At 43.3% G+C, this 20,787-nt stretch overlaps 1 protein-coding gene across 9 annotated transcripts in view; it reads right to left on the bottom strand.

Annotated features, from left to right (window-relative positions):
• KIF16B (kinesin family member 16B) overlaps positions 1-20,787 on the bottom strand; it is a 394,203-nt gene that overhangs the window by 220,812 nt on the left and 152,604 nt on the right. For all 9 annotated transcript variants that reach the window (XM_081556493.1, XM_081556494.1, XM_081556490.1 and 6 more), the window contains 3 exons: positions 13,321-13,440; positions 12,241-12,292; positions 10,566-10,703 (listed from right to left, as the gene is read on the bottom strand). In XM_081556493.1, the coding sequence (XP_081412619.1) occupies positions 10,566-10,703; positions 12,241-12,292; positions 13,321-13,440 (310 nt within the window). The remainder of the gene's footprint in view (positions 1-10,565; positions 10,704-12,240; positions 12,293-13,320; positions 13,441-20,787) is intronic.

Raw genomic sequence — 20,787 nt, 5'->3', positions numbered from 1 at the left:
GAAGACTTAAGATTTGACATGGTGCTTGTGGAGGGTATGAAATTTTTACATGAACACTAACAAATTCTTACAGGTCACATGGCTTGGGGCTGACAGCTGGCTCAGGAGTGACAGGCACTGGGCATCAAGAATAGCAGGTATAAAGCATGTCATCAGATGGCCCACTGGCATTTGTGAAGGATATAAATGCATGTGACACCTTCCCAAAAAGCCACCTGTACTTTCCTTTTCAATGTTTATATTCAAATGTGAATTTGCAACTTCCTGCTTTAGATAAACCACTTTTTTGCTTTTTTTATTTTTCTACTTTGTCGCTCAGTTGTGTCGGACTCTGCGACCTCATGGACTGTCCATGGAATTCTCCAGGCCAGAATACTGGAGTGGGTAGCCTTTCCCTTCTCTAGGGGATCTTCCCAACCCAGGGATCAAACCCAGATCTCTCACATTGCAGGTGGATTCTTTACCAGCTGAGCCACAAGGGAAGCCCAAGAATACTAGAGTGGGTAGCCTATCCCTTCTCCAGGGGATCTTTCCGACCCAGGAATCGAACCAGGGTCTCCTGCACTGCAGGCGGATTCTTTACCAACTGAGCTATCAGATAAGCCCCTTGTTCACTTTTGGTGAAGTGAAAATTGCAAATTAGATTCTGGGACTCTGGAGAATAAAGGAAACTGATTTTTGGTCTTCACTATTGAGATTTCTAGCCAAATAATCAACAAGGATCATTTGCTCCAATTGTGTACACAGGTTCAGTGTGGAGCTTTATAAAATTTCAAGATGCACCAGTCCCATCCCCACCAAAGCAATTTTTAGTTGCATGTGTGTGGGTGTGGGGTAAGTGGGAGATGAATCTTTTCCTCTTAAAGCCTCAGGGGAGATACAGTAGACAATAAAATATTAGATTCTACAGCACTGAATGGAAGATAGCACACTAAGTGGTCAAACTTTTAGCACAGTGGCCCCTCAGTATCCATGGGGGTTTGAGTCCAGGTCTCCGCCCCCCACCCCCCACCACAGGGAGACCAGTCTCCAGGATGCTCAAGTCCCTTATGTAGAAGGGCCTAGTATCTGCATATACTTACACACAGCCTCCTGTACACTTTAAATTACCCCAGCTTACTTAGAGTACCTAACAGAATGTAAATGCTATGTTGCTGCTAAGTCACTTCAGTCGTGTCCGACTCTGTGCGACCCCATAGATGGCAGCCCACCAGGATTCCCCGGCCCTGGGACTCTCCAGGCAAGAACACTGGAGTGGGTTGCCGTTTCCTTCTCCAAATGCTATGTAAATAGTTGTAAATATAATGTAAATGATATGTAAATAATTGCCAGAGCATGGAAAATTTCAAGTTTTGCTTTCTGGAACTTTTTCCATAAATAGTTTTAATCTGCAGTTGGTTGGATTCACTGGGATGCAAGATCACATGCAGAGGGCTGCCTGTCATTTTCTTTCCATTCATATCTAGTAGCTCATACTCTCTGTTACCAGCAATACTGCTTACTCTGTCAGTAATGATCTCAACTATTCAGCTCTTGTTTCCAACACCCACCGAGCTGTCCACATCCTAGCCTTCCTTCCAAAATGCCCCCTTCTCCCCTCTCCCTAAACACGGACAGTCTCCTAACTGCATCAACTCCTTTTCTTTACGGCTCACCCTCAGGCCTCCTCTGGGCTATATAAAAACTGAGCTGTCCTTCACCTCCATGAATACGTTCTTGTTCCCCTGACTGGTGAGCACCTTCCGCAGAAAATCCATGCCACCAGCCTGGGATCTGGGAGTGCTACAGACCTGCCAAGACTCAGCAGCCAAGGCTACTTGGTCTCCCGCTACTCTGCTCCCCACCTCACCCACTTTCCAACCTTTAGATAATTCTTCACTAGACAATTTGGCCCAAGTATATCTAAGTCACTTTTCACCAAGGATGATTATGACAATTCATTCATTTCAGAACTCAGCTTTGGGTAAATCTCTCCTTTCTCATCAGTCTGAAGCTGCTCTAGAGGACAAGTTTTGGTTCTGCCCAACGTGGAGCAGCACCTTCCACCTCAGTTGTGAGAGATCACGAATAATAAATGTAATGATTTAGACAAGAGAAGAGAAGGGTTTAAAGAAACTGACAAACGGTTGTCTCCTGGGCCAAAGCTTGGGGCAAGAATGTGTGGTTACCCTTGGTCTTCATACTACAATGTGCATCAGAATCACCTGTAGAACTTGTGGGGTCAAAAGAATCTAGATTGCTGGGCCCATCCCCAGATTTTCTGATTGGGTGGGTCAAGGATGGGGCCTAGGAAACTGTATTTTGAAAAGCTCCCAGGTAATGCACAGTAATCCCACCGTGCTGATCTGGGGACACACTAAGAACCACTGGCTTTGGGTACAGTCTTTAAGAATAGTTATGTCTCTGACACTCAACAGTCTCTACTGAAGGAATCATACATGTGCAAGTGACAGGTGTCAGCTTTGCAGATCTCCAATTAGAGGAAAACATCTAATGACAGCTTAAGGGCAAAGTGCAAGAGAGTTGAAGGGGAAATGAGATAGTGTGATCTGCTGGCTTTTTGTGAAGTGTGGAAGATCTCTTTTGTTCTCCAGATATCTTGGCTAAACTGCTCGAAAATTTATCTCCCTTTCTAGTTGCACTAAAATCTTTTGTAATTTGTCACTGAACAACTCATAGCAGCCCTTCAGCAGGTGAGAATGCTATCAAGGCTCCTGAGCTCCACTCCCAGACCACCTGAACCCTCCGAGAGCTGGAATACACGCAAGTACATTCTGGCGCTGAAGCACAACACGTTCAAATGCACTGAAGGATGAAGTCCCCAGACAGACTTGCTGCAGCACTGCTCACAGGTGAGGTGAGCGTGCAGTGGCTCTGACAAACCAGCAAGACCAGCGGAGTCCACTGATGTTGAATGGAAAATTCATTACGGTTAGCGACTATCACCTTTAATATATACATACTGGAGTAAAAAGAAAAAAAATAATTAAAATAAGAGAGAATAGTTCCTAGCAATTATAGGACAAAGGCTGAAATACATTTTTAATGATACCTCATTTGGTTTTTGTACATTTCATATCAAACATATGAAAAAATGAAAAAAACAAAAACAAAAAACTAAGTCTGAGACTCTATCAGAAACAATTCAAGGACCAGGGATTAGACACCAGAGTCAATGCATATTTTATTCTCTGGCAAAGGCCTCCTCTTTCTATGGAATCCTGGGAGTGAGGGAAACTGCGCTTCGTGGAACACATCCATTGAAGAGCAAGGTTAGATGCGACGCTGCAAATCCTACCTGTCCCAAGAAGGACCCAAGAAAGAGGAGAAAAGCTTCAGGTACAGAGTTCTAGACAATATACAATATAGATGTCATCACAGTTACTTCTCAGAGTATTAGCAAATGCTTTTCTTTTTAGTGACTTTACCAGATTAAGACATTCCTATAATTAAGGCAGAAGAACTACTATTTATGCAATCTGAATGAAGTTAAGGCAGTTGACTGATACAGGTAAAAAAATTTCCCCTGCCATGGTGACAATCTGCTAAACACAGATAAATCTCCTACTAGTTGATATTCACAAGTGTCTTAAGTGATTTTTATAAGGAAATGGGAATTACTACATGATGTGCTTTTTAATGGCACAGCCTAACCAGCACATTTACAAATGATACTAATATACTAATATACTAATGAAAGAGACATTTAAATACCAAGTATCAGCAATATACTGGGGCTTCCCACATGGCTCAGTAATACAGAATCTGCCTGCAATGTAAGAGATGTGTGTTCAATCCCTAAGTTGAGAAGATTACCTGGAGAAGAAAATGGCAACCTACTCCAGTATTCTTGCCTGGGAAATCTCATGGACAGAGGAGCCTGGCGGCCTACAGTCCACAGGGTCGCGGAGAGTTGGACACAATTGAGTGACTGAGCATGCAAGCACCAGCAATATGCTGGTGGTGGTGGTTTAGTTGCTAAGTTGTGTCCGACTCTTGCGACCCCATGGACAGAAGAGCCTGGCAGGCTACAGCCCACGGGATTCTCCAGGCAAGAATACTGGAGTGGGTTGCCATTTCCTTCTCCAGGGGATCTTCCCAACCCAGGAATCGAACCCGGGTCTCCTACATTGTAGGCAGATTCTTTACCAACTGAGTTACAAGAGAAGCCCAACAATATACTAGAGACTGGTAAAAAGGTAGGAAGCTGCTGGTGAACCAGAAATCCAGTCAAATGCAGAGTTAACACAGTTAAATCATGTTATATTTTAATATCTGCAGTCTCTGTTCTTGATACCTTTACTTAAAAATAGTCTCATGAAAAAAATTTTTAAAATTTTTTAAAAAATGGCTTCATGAGTAAAAGCCAAGGTAGTTTTTGGAGTATGAATACCCTACTGTTTTTAATCTGTGTCCCTGTTATTATTATGTTTTAATACAGTGCATATACCTTTTGGGGAGTTTGGTCTGTTTTTTCCTTTAAAAATAAAATCTTATAGCTGAACATCCTCCTGAATTCCTGCCTGATTAAGCTCCTCCCCACTTCTCTCCAAAGGTTAACACTATTCTAAAATAGGCATGAGTCCACAAGATCCAGCAATCCCACTCCTGGGTATATACTCAGACAAAACCACAATTCTAAAAGACACATGCATCCAATGTTCATAGCAGCACCAGTTATAATAACCAGGATGTGGATGCACTCTAAATGTCCATCAACAGATGAACAGGTAAATAGGAGGTGGTAAATAAATAGATAAACATACATAAAATGGATATTACTCAGCCATTAAAAAGAATGAAATAATGCCATTTGCCGTAACATGGATGGACCTAGAGAAAAACAAATACCATACGATATCACTTAGATATAGAATCTAAAATACTATACAAATGAACATATGTATGAAACGGAAACAGACTCACGGCATAAAGAACAGACTTGTGGCTGCCAAGGGAGAGGGAAGTAAAGACGGGATGGCATGGGAGTTTGGGATTAGCAAATGCAAACTATCATATATTGAATGGGTAAATAACAAGGCCAAACTGTATAGCACAGAGAACTATATTCAATATCCTGTGACAAACCATAATGGAAGAGAATATGTAAAAGAATACATACGTATAACTGAGTCACTTTGCTGTATAGCAGAAATTAAACACAATAGTGTAAGTCAACTATACTTCAACAAAATTTTTGAAGAAGTAGGCATGTGTCTCATTCACATCTTTTTATTTTTGTTACATGTTTTTGTAACCACAAACAATATATCATATTTTCTCTGTTTAAAAAACATGTTCCAGTTCTTATTTTAGTAATCTTCCCCAAAAAAAATTCAAGAAAATTTAAATGGAGAATTCTAGCCCTTAATTTTCTGAAGAACAGTACACGTTTTTCCCTTGAAGGGATCTTATGGTCTTAGAGTGTGCAGTTTTTTTTTTTTTTAAAGTTACCATTTTACTTCTCTTCTGTAATGCCCTGAAACATAAAATTGGCTTACTATTTCTCTGCCCTAAGACCTACTATGGCATTTATATTCAGTGCATTGTGTTTTAATGCTTTAGCATATTTCTGTCAATTTCATTACCATCCACACTGAGAAAGCTGCTGGGCAGCAGAGTAGAATTCCAGAGGAACTCAGCCCATCACTTCTGAAAACCATGCCACCAGGGCAATGAAACAATTAAGAGTGCCCTGAAGGGGACGATAACCCTGACAATTCAAGTTAACCCTGAATGCCAATTAGGACTCCTACTTTCTTAGGACAAGTCATAGCTTCAATATGAAGTTCAAAAATTTAGTTCTAGCCATTCCTAACTAGAACAGGCATATTTTTCAGATGGATTTTATAAGTTTTAAGATTTAAAAACCACTTAATGAAAACACTGCACAGGAGATACATTTATTATTTACCTTCTATGCTCCATTCCACAAGAGACCCGGAGACATAATCATCACTATATAAACAGATGGCAATGGAATGATGAAGGAATAACACTATTAGATAGCATCCCAGACTCGATGGACGAGAATGTGAGCGCACTTGGAAGCTTGGCATGCTCTGGTCCATAGGGTCACAAAGAGTTGGACATGACTTAATGACTGAACAACAATGGAATTATAAGCCATTTCCATGAACTAAATAAATAAGCTAGTAATTTTTACGGGATGACGGGAAGATAACTCTAATACTAAATACTAAATTCTAGGCTGTTCACATATGAAACAATATATGCTCTAAAGTCCCCTTTTCAGTATGTAGTTTAGAACTCTGGAATCATTTTCTCACAAAAACATCATTACATGTAACAGTCAGCTTCCAGGAAAATCCACAAAAGACTAACCCATAACATGGCAGGTGGTCTCTGGAATCCACTCAGAAGCCTTCTCAGCATCCAGTGGCCAGGACTGTGGGTGCTGTAAGTTCTAGAAGCTCCAGGGAAACACGGCTGGAGCAGGGAATGCACAGGAGGAGACTGCCTGATGGTTGGACAAAAGAGCCAGGTAGATCCAGCAGTTGACACTAACATCTGTGGGCTATTTGTATTCAAACACTGCTCATGCTAAAGAACGTCCCCAAACCAACCTCAACTACAACTCCTTCTCTAACTTCTTGTGAGTGATTCCACAGACACACCAGGCTGAAGATGGAGCACTCAGAAGTCCTGGAGCCAGACACAGAATTCTGTGGGCCTCTTTTCCACCCATTTTTAAATCAGTATCTTCAAAGGCCCCTTGTGTCCAAAATGATCAAAACAGATGATTATAGAACAAATATAAGAAAGGGTTTTTTCCTTTCCGTTTTTGAGCAGTTAATGTATACAGCTATGTTCAGAATTTTGTATACATGAATAAACATAGTTCAACAAGCACATAAATTAAAAATCTTCAAAGTTTTATTGGAGAAAATATGTGAAAATTCAAATATGAGAAGAGGCATAGTGAATAAACCCAAGTGTCAAGATGGAAATACATTTTTTTAAATGTGAGCAAACTGAATGAAACTAGAATCTTAACTTCTCAAAGGATATTTTAGTACAATAAAACAATTCTAAAATTTCTTTGTAAAAATTAAGAGGCATGAATAGCAGGAAAACTACCCAGATAAGAACAGAAGTTATATATAAGTACTCTAGGACTGATGATGAAGCTGAAACTCCAATACTTTGGCCACCTGATGCAAAGAGCTGACTCACTGGAAAAGATCCTGATGCTGGAAAAGATTGAAAGCAAAAGGAGAAGGGGCGGCAGAGGATGAGATGGTTAGACAGCATCACCAACTCAATGAACATGCATTTGAGCAAACTCGAGAGATAGTGGAAGACAGGGAAGCCTGGCGTGCTGCAGTCCATGGGGTCACAAAGAGTTGGACACAACTTAGCAACCAAGTAACAAAAACAACATAACACAACAAGCATTAAAACTGTGTGCTATAGGCACAAAAGTAGAAATACAGAGTCCTGGAACAAAGTAGAAAGCCAAGAAATAGACATGACTTTTTTTTTTGGTAAACTAAGTTTCTTCAAAAGGGAGGTGGTGGGAAGGTTATGCTAATGGTACACCAATGTGGGGAAAAATTAAATTAGATCTACACTTTATACACCAGTGAACCTCAGAAGCATGAAGTATTTCAAAATGGTTCCAGAGGTGTACTCATGCATTAACAATGATACTGAAAACCAGTACAGGTTGCTTATAAAATTCTGTAACAGTAAACACAGTCATCATCACAAGGGCACCTCCCTCTGACCTAACTGAGGGAGATGCAGCCAGCACAGAGGTCTCTGCTGGACAAGAAGACACATCCCTCACCTCTCATCATGACCCTTGCACCACCCACACTGCCTGAAGCAACAGCAGCAGGGCCCTCATCTGAGGTCCTGAGAGAGGACAGACATGTGACCTGGCTGTTACAGAATTCATTTGCGGGGTTATCTGTCAACTGTGTGCCCTCTAGTTACACCTGTTGTTCACACAGGGGCCTATGTGTTCCCAGGTAGGGGCTGCCACTGAAGAGCCAATTATGGTGACTTTCTGGGCCCAGGGCAGAGACAGCTTCTCACCACGATTAACAGTGCTGCCTGGCAAGCACTACTGCTCTTATTGCCAGGGCCACTGCCCTGGTTGCAAAAAAGTAGGGAATGCTGCTTTGGTGATGATCACCAGGCTCTCATTGCATCCTTCGTTTGGGCTGGTCACCTACTACTGCTGACCTTGGACCTTCCTGGCCAGTTCCAGGGCACCAGCTATCATCTCCCAAGATCAATTAACCTTGAACTGAAAATTACTGAGAGTGAAAAGTGATGGAGACATCAATGGCTAGATGAATGGGTGGATGATTTGGATACGGTACATGGGCGGGTGCTCCATCAGCTGGTTTTAGAATGTCTCCACTGGACTCTGTACTCCCTAAGAAAGCATGATCACCGCTGTCCATGCTCCATGTACTTTGTTTCTAAGATAACTCCTTGCAACTGATTTCTTATAACTTCACTAACACCAATAAACTACATGCTTTCCCGACCCCATCTGTATAATTCCTATATCACAGATACAACATTATAGTATGTAAACATGAAAAACTATAACTATAAAAACTATGTATAATATACCAAAAAGAGCTTAAGATATAATGTTGACATCTTTCTTTCTTTCCTTCTTGCAAAGTTCAGTACGAAAGCCATTAGACAGGGCCGGACAAAGCAAGCATCAGACTAGGAAAGGAAGGCAATTTCAGCATGAGGTGAGGAAGGTGTCTGCACTAGAAGGGTGAGGGCAGTGGTGGCCCAGCATGGGGCATCACAGCCTGAGCAAGAAGAGGAGGGTCCTAGAATGAGGAGAATGCAGAAGTGATAGGATACTGGTTATATAACGGGAGTCCAGTTCATCACTGTCAGAAAAGGGGCTACAAATAAGAAAAAGGAGAAAACTGGAAAGAACTCTATGGTACTGGGTTGGAATTAGAGGTATTGGCACGAACTCCTGGTTAGAAATATAGGTACTGAAATATAGATATTTCAACGTATCAATATAAACAGATACAGAAGTATAGTTGTATATGTTATACACACACACACACATTTTTCCTAACTCTGATGTGAGCAGCAACACTTCAATGAGCAATGAGCACATTTAGTGCCCAGATCTTGGTTTCTAAATCCCACTCTCCACTAAAAGGAAGAACTGTCTGATTCCAGAAAAGTAAAAGATGAGCCTGGAATACCTCATTTGTCAGAAAGTAAGGAAGTAATCACAGACAATAGGGACAAACCAAAAGAACACAAAAAACAACTTGAAAGAATTCCCACTGGCCAAATCCAGGACAATTTGGGCATCAAAATAAGCAATTACAGAAAATGACCAAACTTACCAATCAAATAGCAACACATGACCGTGCTGATTTAAATAAATGAACAAATAAATAGCAATAAAAGAAAGCTCTTATAGTAAAAGCCAACTGATAAGTGTAGAAAGAAGAAAATCACCACATGGTAGCCATCAGAATAACAATTAAATCAGACCACCTCCCCTCCTGAAAAAAACCAAACTGAGTCCAAAACCAGAGGGTGAAAGTAGGATAAAGAACAGAATATTTATGATTCTGACGTACCTTCCCAATATCCTTATTAACTAGAAAGGGGGGAAAATAAACTTTCCCCCCTAGCATCCTGCTCCTTAATTAAATGATAAACATGAATACCCTCAGTGATGCGACAAATAGTGGTAACAAGACGTGAGAAAAATGTAGCATCCTTTCTCTACAGTTCCTGTCAAAAAAAACGATAGTAGTCAAATCACAAGGAACCATCAGATAAATTCTACATTTATTCAGAAGGACAGTCCACAGCATATCTGATCTGCGGTTTTCAAAACTGCCAAAGTCATAAAAGTCAAGGAAAGACCAAGGAACATGTCCAGACTGAAGGAGACTAGAGAGACGTGGCAACTGAATAATGGACACTGTTGGGACAAATGGCCAAGCTCAAAGGGTGTCTGAAATCAGGTGGTGGGAATGCACCTGTTACTTCCTCAGTTCGGATGGCTGCATTGTAATTACGTACAAGAACACCACTGCTTGAAGGAAACACACTGAAGTACTCAGGGACTCTGAGCAATTAACTCAAATATCATATCTTGCAAACTTTCTGTAATACAGAAATTACTTCAAAATAAGAAAAGATTTTATACAAGATCCTATATGTTATAGCTATAATTGGTCATAAAAAGAATATAAATAAGGTAATAAAATTATTAAAAGAAGCCATTGTGTTAAGGACCTGCACCTGAAGGGCACTTTTTTAACTTAATAAATTCCTTTAAAGTCCTAGTTCCATAGCAGCAGTAACTTTTAAGCCATAACACAGAAGTTTAACTCAACAAGACGATGGGTATTTCATAAAGAAATGCTCCAGCAAAACAGAAAAGAGCGTAATGAAGCCAACAGTCTTCATCCTTTTTATACCTAAACAGTAATTAGTCCTAGGATGCACATGTTCCCCATTACCTAACCAACTTGCTTTTAAGAAAAGATATGTATAAAGAACTGAGAACCAAAAGCCAATACCTTGATTGAGGTGTGTGGCCTCCATGATCTGAACGCCGTTCACAGAGCACTGGGACCCACTCAGGGGTATCAGAGTCACTGTCCCCCCAACATTCTCAAAGATGCAGTGCTCACTCTCCAAGTCGAGGCCGTGAAGAACTGAGATGGGGAAACAAAGGAAGAAAATATGTCCTTTGGTACCTGGTGCAATGATTCCCAACCTTCATTTATTTTCTCAATTTGAACTGTGAGGGGAACACTTATGTTTAGTGAGAAAACTGAACTTCAGGAGTTCACAGCATCAACTGACAGAACCAGCTCTTACATGTCACTCAGTGGATCTGGATATCACCTGAAACAAAGGATTTCATCTTCAGGAAAAAAAACAGCTGAGTAACGTGACTTAGCTGATTACCACTGAGACGCTTTGCTTGAGTCTGAATGAACTTTCTCCTCCAGTTATCCGAAGGTCCCAGTAAAATGGAAGGGACAGATGGCCCCATGGTTCAAGGACTTACTGTGACCTCCACTCTTACTGACACTGCATTCCAGGAGCACAAACCAAAGGTGAAAGATGAACATGGGAGGGCATGGATCTTGGAAGGCCCAAGAAGTCTCCAGAAATTCTGAGGTAAACTTGACCTCTATAGACCTCTCAGAGCATGTGGCTGCCAAGGCCTACCTACTCCCACCCGACCACCCTCCTGTGTGACACGTGGCCAGGCACAGACATGAACACCGGTCACACAAACCTACACAATTTCAGATACAGTTCCTGGCCAGCTGCTCAGAAGCACAAACCAAACAGCTTCCACTGTGCTCCACAGACCTGCACTGTGAACAGAGCTTTTCTGTTCACAGAAAACATGTGTGCTGGGCACTTAGCATCACGTACAACAAACCCTAAGGTCAACACATAACTTAACGATGAGAAGAAGAGGCCTGATGCCTGGTTTCACCCAGAAACTTCCAGGAATTGGTTTCCAGCTCTGCCAAGTTCACGATGAACAGTAAATACACGTAGACTTGATTAACAGCTTACACTGGGCAAGAAAGCAAGTTCACTGTCAGCATTTCTAAAAGCCAGCTGAAAAGATACAATTCGTCCCCTGCCAATCCCCACCTTGCCCCCTCCACCACACAAACGGACACACACTCCACTATCACCACATGCACGCTCTAATTTACTCTATAAAGCCTGGCAAGACCTCACCGGGCTCAGGGGTTAAAGCACTGGTTAGCCGGGTACCTCACAGAGACTGTGGGAAAAGCCAGGAAGTGCTGCTGTGTGTGTGTGAATGCTGGGCATGCATGTATCCTAGTTTCTGTCCTCACCCAGGTGCGAAGGATTTCCCATTAAAGGATCTTATATCTTTTATCTGTACCTCTTATGATATCTCCACTGCAACAAGAGCTGAGTGGTTTAAAGAACAGTCCACTTGAAAGACATGGCTGAGGACAAAAGGCATGTCGCGTATGGGGACAGGATTCACAGCTCCATTTTATTCACTAAACTAAGCGTTTGGTGTTGGTCATTTGAGCTGAGTTCAAAATTATGGAAATACACATTCTGATCAATGCTGCATTTGAAATATTTTCTTTTTTATAATTACTTCAAAGTCAGTCATTCAAAAGCAAGTTCATTAAATGATTTCTTAAAAACCACTGGGGAGAGGAAGCTGATAAAGATTCTCACCAATATCTTGTTCTGTCGAAGCATCTTCTCTGCCGACATATGTCTGACCTTCCTAGGGAGAAAAGCCAAGCAAAATTTATTAGTAAGAACATGAAGAACGGTCTCTTCTCCATCTTTCATGGAAGCCCCAGAAATCTGCTGACAGGAGGGCGAGCTCTGGCCCAGGCAGAGTCCCCTGTAACCACAGTGAGTGGTGTCTGGAAAAGGACACAGGACTTCTGAGGCTCAGGGCTCAGTAAGGCTGGCCTCCTGTTTTGGCACCAGTAACCTGCCCGTGACTGCAATCCCACGGCTGTTCCCAATCCTTTCTAACAAGTCTCTCCTCCAGCGGCCAGGGGTTTCTTTGTGTCTAAAGATATGGTTTAGGGGAGCCCGCACAACACAGTATGATACTCTTCCATTGTAAGTCATGGATCAGAGAAAAGATACTGAAGTCAAGGTTACAGAGCCCACCGTTGAGGCAGATGAGGAAATTCTTATCTCATGAAAGGTCTACCCTGTTTGGGAGCAGGCCCAATAATGTAGGTGGGACCTGGAGGTTCAAGAATCTGCCTGCAACGCAGGGGACCCTGGATCGATCCCTGGGTCAGGAAGATTCACTGGAGAAGGAAATGGCAACCCACTCTAGTATTCTTGCCTGAAAAACCCCATGGACAGAGGAGCCTGGCAGGCTCCAGTCCAAGGGGTCACAAAGAGTCGGGCATGACTGAGTGACTTTCAGACACAACTTCATAATTAACCTGAGGGACCGGAAAACTGTGCATACAAGCAGTCGCAATTTAGGTGCTGATAGGTTTTCTTTCTAAGTCTTTTTGTTCCTTACCTCCCTCTTACTGGTTCTACAAATTAGAAGGCAAAGGGAATGGATCTTCATTTAGCTTTAGGATGACATAAAACAGGAATTTCTAATACTAGAGAATCCCAATGAACTGCTGAAAATCCCCAAGGAGCTCGAGGATTTGTTGTACATTCTTTACCGTCACAGTGTGTTCATGGACACAGAGTATTACACTAAACCTTGCCAGTGTCCGAGGGAAAGCTGAAACCAAATTGAGAACGTTCCAGGTAAGCAGTTTCTACCTTCAAGTGATACAGGATCATGCCAGTGCTCAGAAGATCGTCATAGATGCCAATCAGATGGGGCAGCTCGGAGTCCAAAACAACCCCAATCCCTTCCTTCCTTAGGGCCAGAGTTTGTTCCTGGAATTAGGAGGGAAAGAAAAGGAAGAGGTTACTTTGGGAAAAGAGAACTTCCTGTTAGGTGCTCATTAGACTTAACACAGGTTTCTCCACTGGGTCAGTGGTAAAGAATCCACCTGCAGTATAAGAGCCGAAGGAGACAGGGGTTCGATCCCTGGGTGGGGACGATCCCCTAGAGAAAGTGATGGCAACCCATTCCGGTATTCTTGCCTGGGAAATCCCATGGATAGAGGAGCCTGGCAGGCTCCAGTCCACAGGGTCGCAGAGAGTCAGACTGACTGAACACAGGCATGAGCACGAAGTGTTAAAAATGAGTGATGTTTTTACTGCTCACGAAAAAAACTGCAAGAAAAAAGGATCATAAACTTCGTGCCGAAATCCTGGCATATGGTGGGCAAAGCGAGCTTGGAACATATAAAAAGCTCAATATAAAATGAATTACATTTATTGCCAGATAAAGATTCATATACATATATATAAATGCACATACACACACTCACACGAAGCTAAGCTAAAATCTTCCCTTCCTGAGGAAGGGGTCTAGGACCAGTGGACTACAAGGTAATCTTTCCCCCTCTTCAGAACCTTTATTTCACTTAATACTTATATGTCTCCTGATTCATTGGTTCTTCTTGCCAGTGACTAGGGTCAAACTCTGCATGTCTATGACAGCAACCCCTTCCTGTGCATTATCTCCCATGGACCACAGGTAGCTAACCCTCAGCGACCTGCACCATCTTCTACCCACTGACCATCCCCATCTGCTAAGGGCTCCCACCAACCACAGCCACCACCTCCCTTGGCCCTGCATCGCCCTCCAGCTACCACCAACTTCTCTGTGCCCCTTCAGAGGAAACCACCTCCAAAGACTTCCCTGTCTGTGGTCCTCCAGTTCCTCCCTCTAGCACTCTCCAGTTCCATGGGAGTCTTTGATCCCAGGGACTCGACTGTCTCCTGAATTTACTTGCAATCTACACAGTCATCCCTGTATATCCTAGAGGGGATTGGTTCCAGGACCTCCTTAGATACCAAGATCCAAGGATGCTCATATCCCTTATATAAAAACACATGATTTGTATACATTCTACACACATCCTCCCTTATACTTTTAGTCATCTTTAGATTACTTATAATACCTAATACAATGTAAATGTTACGCAAGTCATTGCAAACATAGTGAAAATGCTATGCAAATATTTGCTGGAGCAAGGCAAGTTCAAGTTTTACCTTGGGGAACTATCTGAAATTTTTTTCCCCCAAACATTTCGATCAGTGGTTGGTTGAATCCATGGATGTAGAACCTACAGACACAGAGAGCTCAACTGCATGCTAATGACGCTAAAATCTCAAATTAAGGGGAAGGCAGACCTCTCCCTTAAAACTCCACCCTCATGTGTACAAACCTCCCTGCCTCGGTATACCTGTGGCAACGCCAAGCAGGCAGCTCAAACTTAACACCTCGAAAGATCAATCCTTGATTCCCACTCCCTGCCACACCTGCACACCAGCCCTTCTCAGTAAATGCCGGTCTTCCTTACAGTTGCTTGGACCAAAAACTAGGCTGTCCTACTGTTTACAATAGCCAAGACGTGGAATCAACTGAATATCCATTGACAGAGGAATGGATTATGGAGATGTGATACATATATACGATGGACTATTAATCAGTCATTAAAAAGAATGAAATCATGCCATTTGCAGCAACACGAATGGATCTGCTGCTGCTGCTGCTGCTGCTGCTAAGTCACTTCAGTCGTGTCCGACTCTGTGCGACCCCATAGACGGCAGCCCACCAGGCTTGCCGTCCCTGGGATTCTCCAAGCAAGAATACTGGAGTGGGTTGCCATTTCCTTCTCCAATGCATCAGGGTGAAAAGTGGAAGTGAAGTCGCTCAGTCGTGTCCGACTCATCGTGACCCCATGGACTATAGCCCACCAGGCTCCTCCGTCCCTGGGATTCTCCAGGCAAGAGTACTGGAGTGGGTTGCCATTTCCTTCTCCAATGGATGGATCTAGAAAATATTATATTAAGTAAAGTGAGCCAGACAGAGAAGGAGCAATATCATATGACATCCCTTATATGCAGAATCTAAAAAGAGAAGATATAAATGAACTTATTTATAAAACGAAGATTCACAGACTTAGAGAACAAGCTTTTGGTTGCCAGGGAGAAGGATAGGGAGAAGGGATAGTTAGGGAGTACCTGACACTACACGTACATACACACTGCTGTATTTAAAGTGGATAACTGATAAGGATCTACTGTACCGCACATGGGACACTGCTGTGTTATGCGGCAGCCGGGATGGGAGGGGAGTTTGAGGGATACATGTGTATGTATGACTGAGTCCCTTTGTTGTTCATGTGAAACTAACACAGCATTGTTAATTAGCTATACCTCAATACAAAACAAAAAGTTAAAAAAAAAAAAAGCTGTCCTCTGCACATGTCTTTCTCTAAACCCTTCAACATGCATTATTGACTCTAGCTTCAAAATATGCGCCCAACCTAACAACAAACCACAGCCCCACACTGCTCCCTGGCCCCAAGCACCAGCACCTCCAGCAACACGGCTGCAGTAACCCTGGCTGCTCCAGCTCATGCCCAAGCCAGGGTCCACGCTCTCCTCTGCAGCCAGAGGGATGTTAGGGCAGGCCACTCCTCTGCAAGGATCAATTATGTGGCCTCCTTTGCTCTGTCAAAGCCAAAATCTTTGCAAGGTCCTACAAAGCTCCGTGTGCCCTCACCTCTCCCTGACCTCCTGCCACTCACCCCCAGCACCCTCCTCTCCGGGAACCCCGGCTCCTTGCTGCTCTCCAAACCTGCTCCCACCTCAGGGGTTCCTAAGGTGGTTTCTTCTGCTTTTGTGGCCACTGTTTCCTCTGTTCTTCTTTACTCTTTCCCTTCCCCGATGAGGTTTTCCGACCCTGGCAGCACTGACATTTTGAACCAGACGGTTCTTCGCATGCAGGGCCGCTTGGTCCACTGTAGGACCAGTGAGACACATCCCTCCCCCAAGGCTGTGAGATGTCCCCAGACACCGAGAAATGTCCCCTGGGGAATGAAATCTGCCTCAGGAGAGAAGACCTGCCTTCAATGCACACAAAACGTGGCCCTCACTTCCTCAGGGCTCTGCTCCAAGGCCTCCTTCCCCACCAACCCATTCAAGACAGCAGTCTCTCTTAGCCTGAGTTGCTTCTCTCTTAGCAGTTACCACTGACACGTTATATAAGAGCTTATCCCTTGTCTCCCAACTAGAATGCAACTCAACGCCAATTTCACGTCTGATAGAGAAATGCTCCTCAATGAGGATCTGTCAAATGAGTGAGTGAGTGCGTAGACACTCACAAATGCAGGAAGGAAGGTCTCAAGGATGAGACTGGGAAGCCCTTTACCACCAGGCCCATCTGCCCTGAGACAGCAGACTGGAAACCCAGGCTTCAGGGCACAGGTGGAAAGCAGACAAACTCCAGCAGAGTGAAGGTGGAAATACCAGCCTGCAGGTTGGGCTGTGCTGATGAGACTGCGCCCCATCCCAGAGCGCGACACCAGGCTCAGTGACCACAGGCCGACGGGAGCAGTGGAGGAGCCAGTCCCGTGCTACTGATGGGGGCTCTGGGTCAGGGGTGCTCTGAGTGAACACCCTCCTCACCCTCTCGTGCGGCCGGACATGCTGAGCACACTCCAGTTTTGGACTCCAAAGCCCAGCACAGCCCAAAACAGAGCTGGCACTTCTCACATCCCTGGATCGAATAAATGCGTCCTGTGTCATTTAAATATTACATCAGAGCCTCCACCACACGCGTGTGGAGCTGGAGTCAGGCCAGAGGGTGATGGAGCAGAGTGGGATAAAAAGATGGTTAAAAAAAAAACAAACAAACATAAAAATGACCACTTGAGAAAAAGCAATTTAATTTAACAACCATTACATAGATAGGCAGAGGAAATGACCAATGCATAACTTAGATTCAAGAAAAGGAAATGAAATGTATCATTGTTTTTCAATTACTCCTCTTATCAGCCGGGCTCCCTCACCAGACCCAGAACATCAGGCTGAGAGGCCAGGGACTTCCTCTTCCCAATTCGCCGCACCAAGGCCCTTGCAAATCCTGGCTGAAATGAACCCTCAATATACCGACCCCAACTCCTGCTTCTCCGGCAGAATTCTTGCTTTTCCTCTTGCCCATAAAGTGGAAAGTCTGTGATTTTTTTTTAAAGATATATATTACAGTGGAGAATTTAATCATACAGCCTCATTTCATAAAACAAAGTCCTCCCTGGAAGGCCTGGTAGCTGTGAACTGTGACCACGGTGCACACAGGGCAGGTGGCTCCCAGCCATGGACTGGGCCCGGCCACCAGGTCCATGTGAAAAGGAGAGGAGAGACTGTTCTCAGAGGTCACAGTAACCAGTACACAATAACCCAAAAAGGCGGCCAGTTGGGGGTGTATTTTAAACTCTTACAGCTTCCACTCACTCAAACTAGAGAGACTGTTTGGAATACATCCGGGCTTAGTTTAACATTCTTTTTTGTTTTTTAACCCACTGAAAAACACTTTTTTTTCCTTTGTTAAAATAAGTCTCATACATAGATTTTAAAAATCATTTGAAATTTATAACTTCAGAGCCGTTAGGTCAAAAGAATTACTTGTCTCATCCCCAGCACACACACACACACACACACACACACACACACGCACACTCTCTCTCTCACACACACATTTTCTTCCACACATAGAAGGGGTAAACCTGAATTAACAGAAAGTCTCTGAGGATTGGGGGGAGGGGCAGATGAATTTATGATTAATGCTGCCCTAAAGCTCTATGACATTCAAGCTGCAGTCACTATATGGTATTATAAAAGTGCCACCTCATAAAACTAAAAGCAAGGGTTTAAATCATTGCTCAAGTGAAAAAGTAATTTCAGACAAAAATATCTATCACATATAAAATATTTATTGAGTGGCATCTACTGTTATACATAATTGATGAAACACCTCTTTGATAAGATGGAATATTTAACAGAGCAGAGCTGGCAATCCCTTTCCCAAAGCCAGGCACACGGGGTTCCAAAGAGAGAATGTGGTCAAAGACGTATGGCTGCATGTATTCTGTATTGAAACAAAGCTTCTGGCAACCAGTGTTTGAATAAAAAAGAAACTACAGCCTGACAAAAAGTATAAGAAGAGTCCACTTAAACATGACATTCATTACATTTCCAAAAATATGTTCAAAATGATTTTCTTCAACCCTGAATCTAACACCTGTGTTCAGGGACTTCCCTGGAGGTCCAATGGTTAAGGAGCCACACTTCCAAGGCAGGGGGCCTGGGTTTGATCCCTGGTCGGGGAACTAAGATCCCACATGTCTTGCAGCCAGAAAACCAAAACAGAAAACAGAAGCAATATTGTAACAAATTCATAAAGACTTTTAAAACGGCCCACATCCAAAATAAAATTTTTAAAAAATCTTTAAATAAATAAAAAAAAATCTGGCCCCAGCAGTGCCTCCTCTGGCTTGACCAGGGGTTCAGGTGAGGAGCAAGCAGGGCTGCGGGGTTACAGGGAGAAGTCATAGGGCCTGGCTCACTGGCATGTCCCATGTGACTCCACACCTCTTCGTTAGACTCAGCAGGAATTCTCCCTGTTTTCATCACAACCACATTCTTAATATCTAGCCCCGTGTCTGCCAAAACACAACAGCCTTCCAGAAAAAGTAGGTGAAAATCAAGACAAAAACTTGTCAATAAAAAAGCCTGTTTCTCCCTCTTGAGAAGCCTTCCTGAGAGCTAGGTCTTGCCTGGGAAATACTGGGAAAACTCTGGCAATGTGTCTGCTCCACCCGAACTCAGAGTTCCAGAGGGACAGAAACTGTTTCCGCACATCGAGTACATGGGGTAAGCAGGGCTCACCAGGCACCCAGCAGTCACTCAGTACACTGCTGATTATTTGGCACTGTAAGTAGTTGGTGGTTTTACATGTTTGTTGTTGTTGTTGCTAGCCGAGAATTAAAAGTCAGGCTTTTTTCTGGTGGAAATTCAGTTTATGAAGAATCATGCGTTTCACTAAGAGAATTGTGTGGAACTGCCTCACAGCAGCGGAGAAGGCAATGGCACTTCACTCCAGTACTCTTGCCTGGAAAATCCCATGGACAGAGGGGCCTGGTAGGCTGCAGTCCATGGGGTCGCGAGGAGTCGGACATGACTGAGCGACTTCACTTTCACTTTTCACTTTCATGCATTGGAGAAGGAAATGGCAACCCACTCCAGTGTTCTTGCCTGGAGAATCACAGGGACGGCGGAGCCTGATGGGCTGCTGTCTATGGGGTTGCACAGAGTCGGACACGACTGAAGTGACTTAGCAGCAGCAGCAGCCTCACAGCAGACTGTGCACTTAACTTCTGCAAACCTGACTATAACAGCAGAAGAGAAGGGGGCACCATGATGGGGCTTAGAGAACCTGGTCGGCTTGGATATGAGGAGGGAGGGAGGGAGTCAGGCAGATGGGAAGACTCTTATTAAAAATAAAATTTTTTATACAGAGTGAAGTAAGCCAGAAAGAAAAACAACAATACAGTATACTAATGCATATATATGGAATTTGAAAGATGGTAACGATAACCCTATATGCGAGACAGAATAAGAGACACAGATGCATAGAACAATTTTATGGACTCTGAGGGAGAAGGTGAGGGTGGGACGTTCTGGGAGAATAGCATTGAAACATGTATATTATCATATGTGAAACAGAACACCATTCCATGTTCGATGCATGAGACAAAGGCTCAGGGCCGGGGCAATGGGATGACCCAGAGGGATGGGATGGGGAGGGAGGTGGGTGGGGGGTCCAGGAAGGGGAACACATGTAAACCCATGGCTGATTCATGTCAATGTATGGCAAAAACTATTACAATATTGTAAAGTAATTAGCCCCCAACTAAAATAAATAAATTTATAAAAAATAAAAAAATAAAAAAAAATAAAATTATCCTCTAGCATAGATGCTTTTAATTAAAAAAAAAAAACTATATGTGATTTCATTTGAATTTAACAGAAGGAAAAGCAACTGAAGTATTTGTTGAATTTTAACCAGCTGTGCCTGAAACCATGTAGGTTTGTGTGACCGGTATTTGTGTCCACTCCTGGCCACACATTACACACAAGCAGGTCAGGGTGGTAAGGTGGAGTTGTAGTCAGGTTTGCAGAAGTTAAGTGCATTCTCTGCTGTGAGGCCAATCCACAAAAACCAGGAAGCCACTGAGAACTCTGAAAACAGGGACTGGCTGACACACAGAACACAAACCTGGCAAGGACGTGCAGGATGACTAGGAATAGAGGGAAAAGGGAGGT

The sequence above is a fragment of the Giraffa tippelskirchi genome, chromosome 13 (genome assembly GCF_054371585.1).
Source record: "Giraffa tippelskirchi isolate mGirTip1 chromosome 13, T2T-mGirTip1v1.2.pri, whole genome shotgun sequence".
Lineage (NCBI taxonomy): Eukaryota > Metazoa > Chordata > Mammalia > Artiodactyla > Giraffidae > Giraffa > Giraffa tippelskirchi.
Note: the sequence above shows the minus strand (reverse complement) of the source record. Positions and strands in the feature narration are given on the sequence as shown.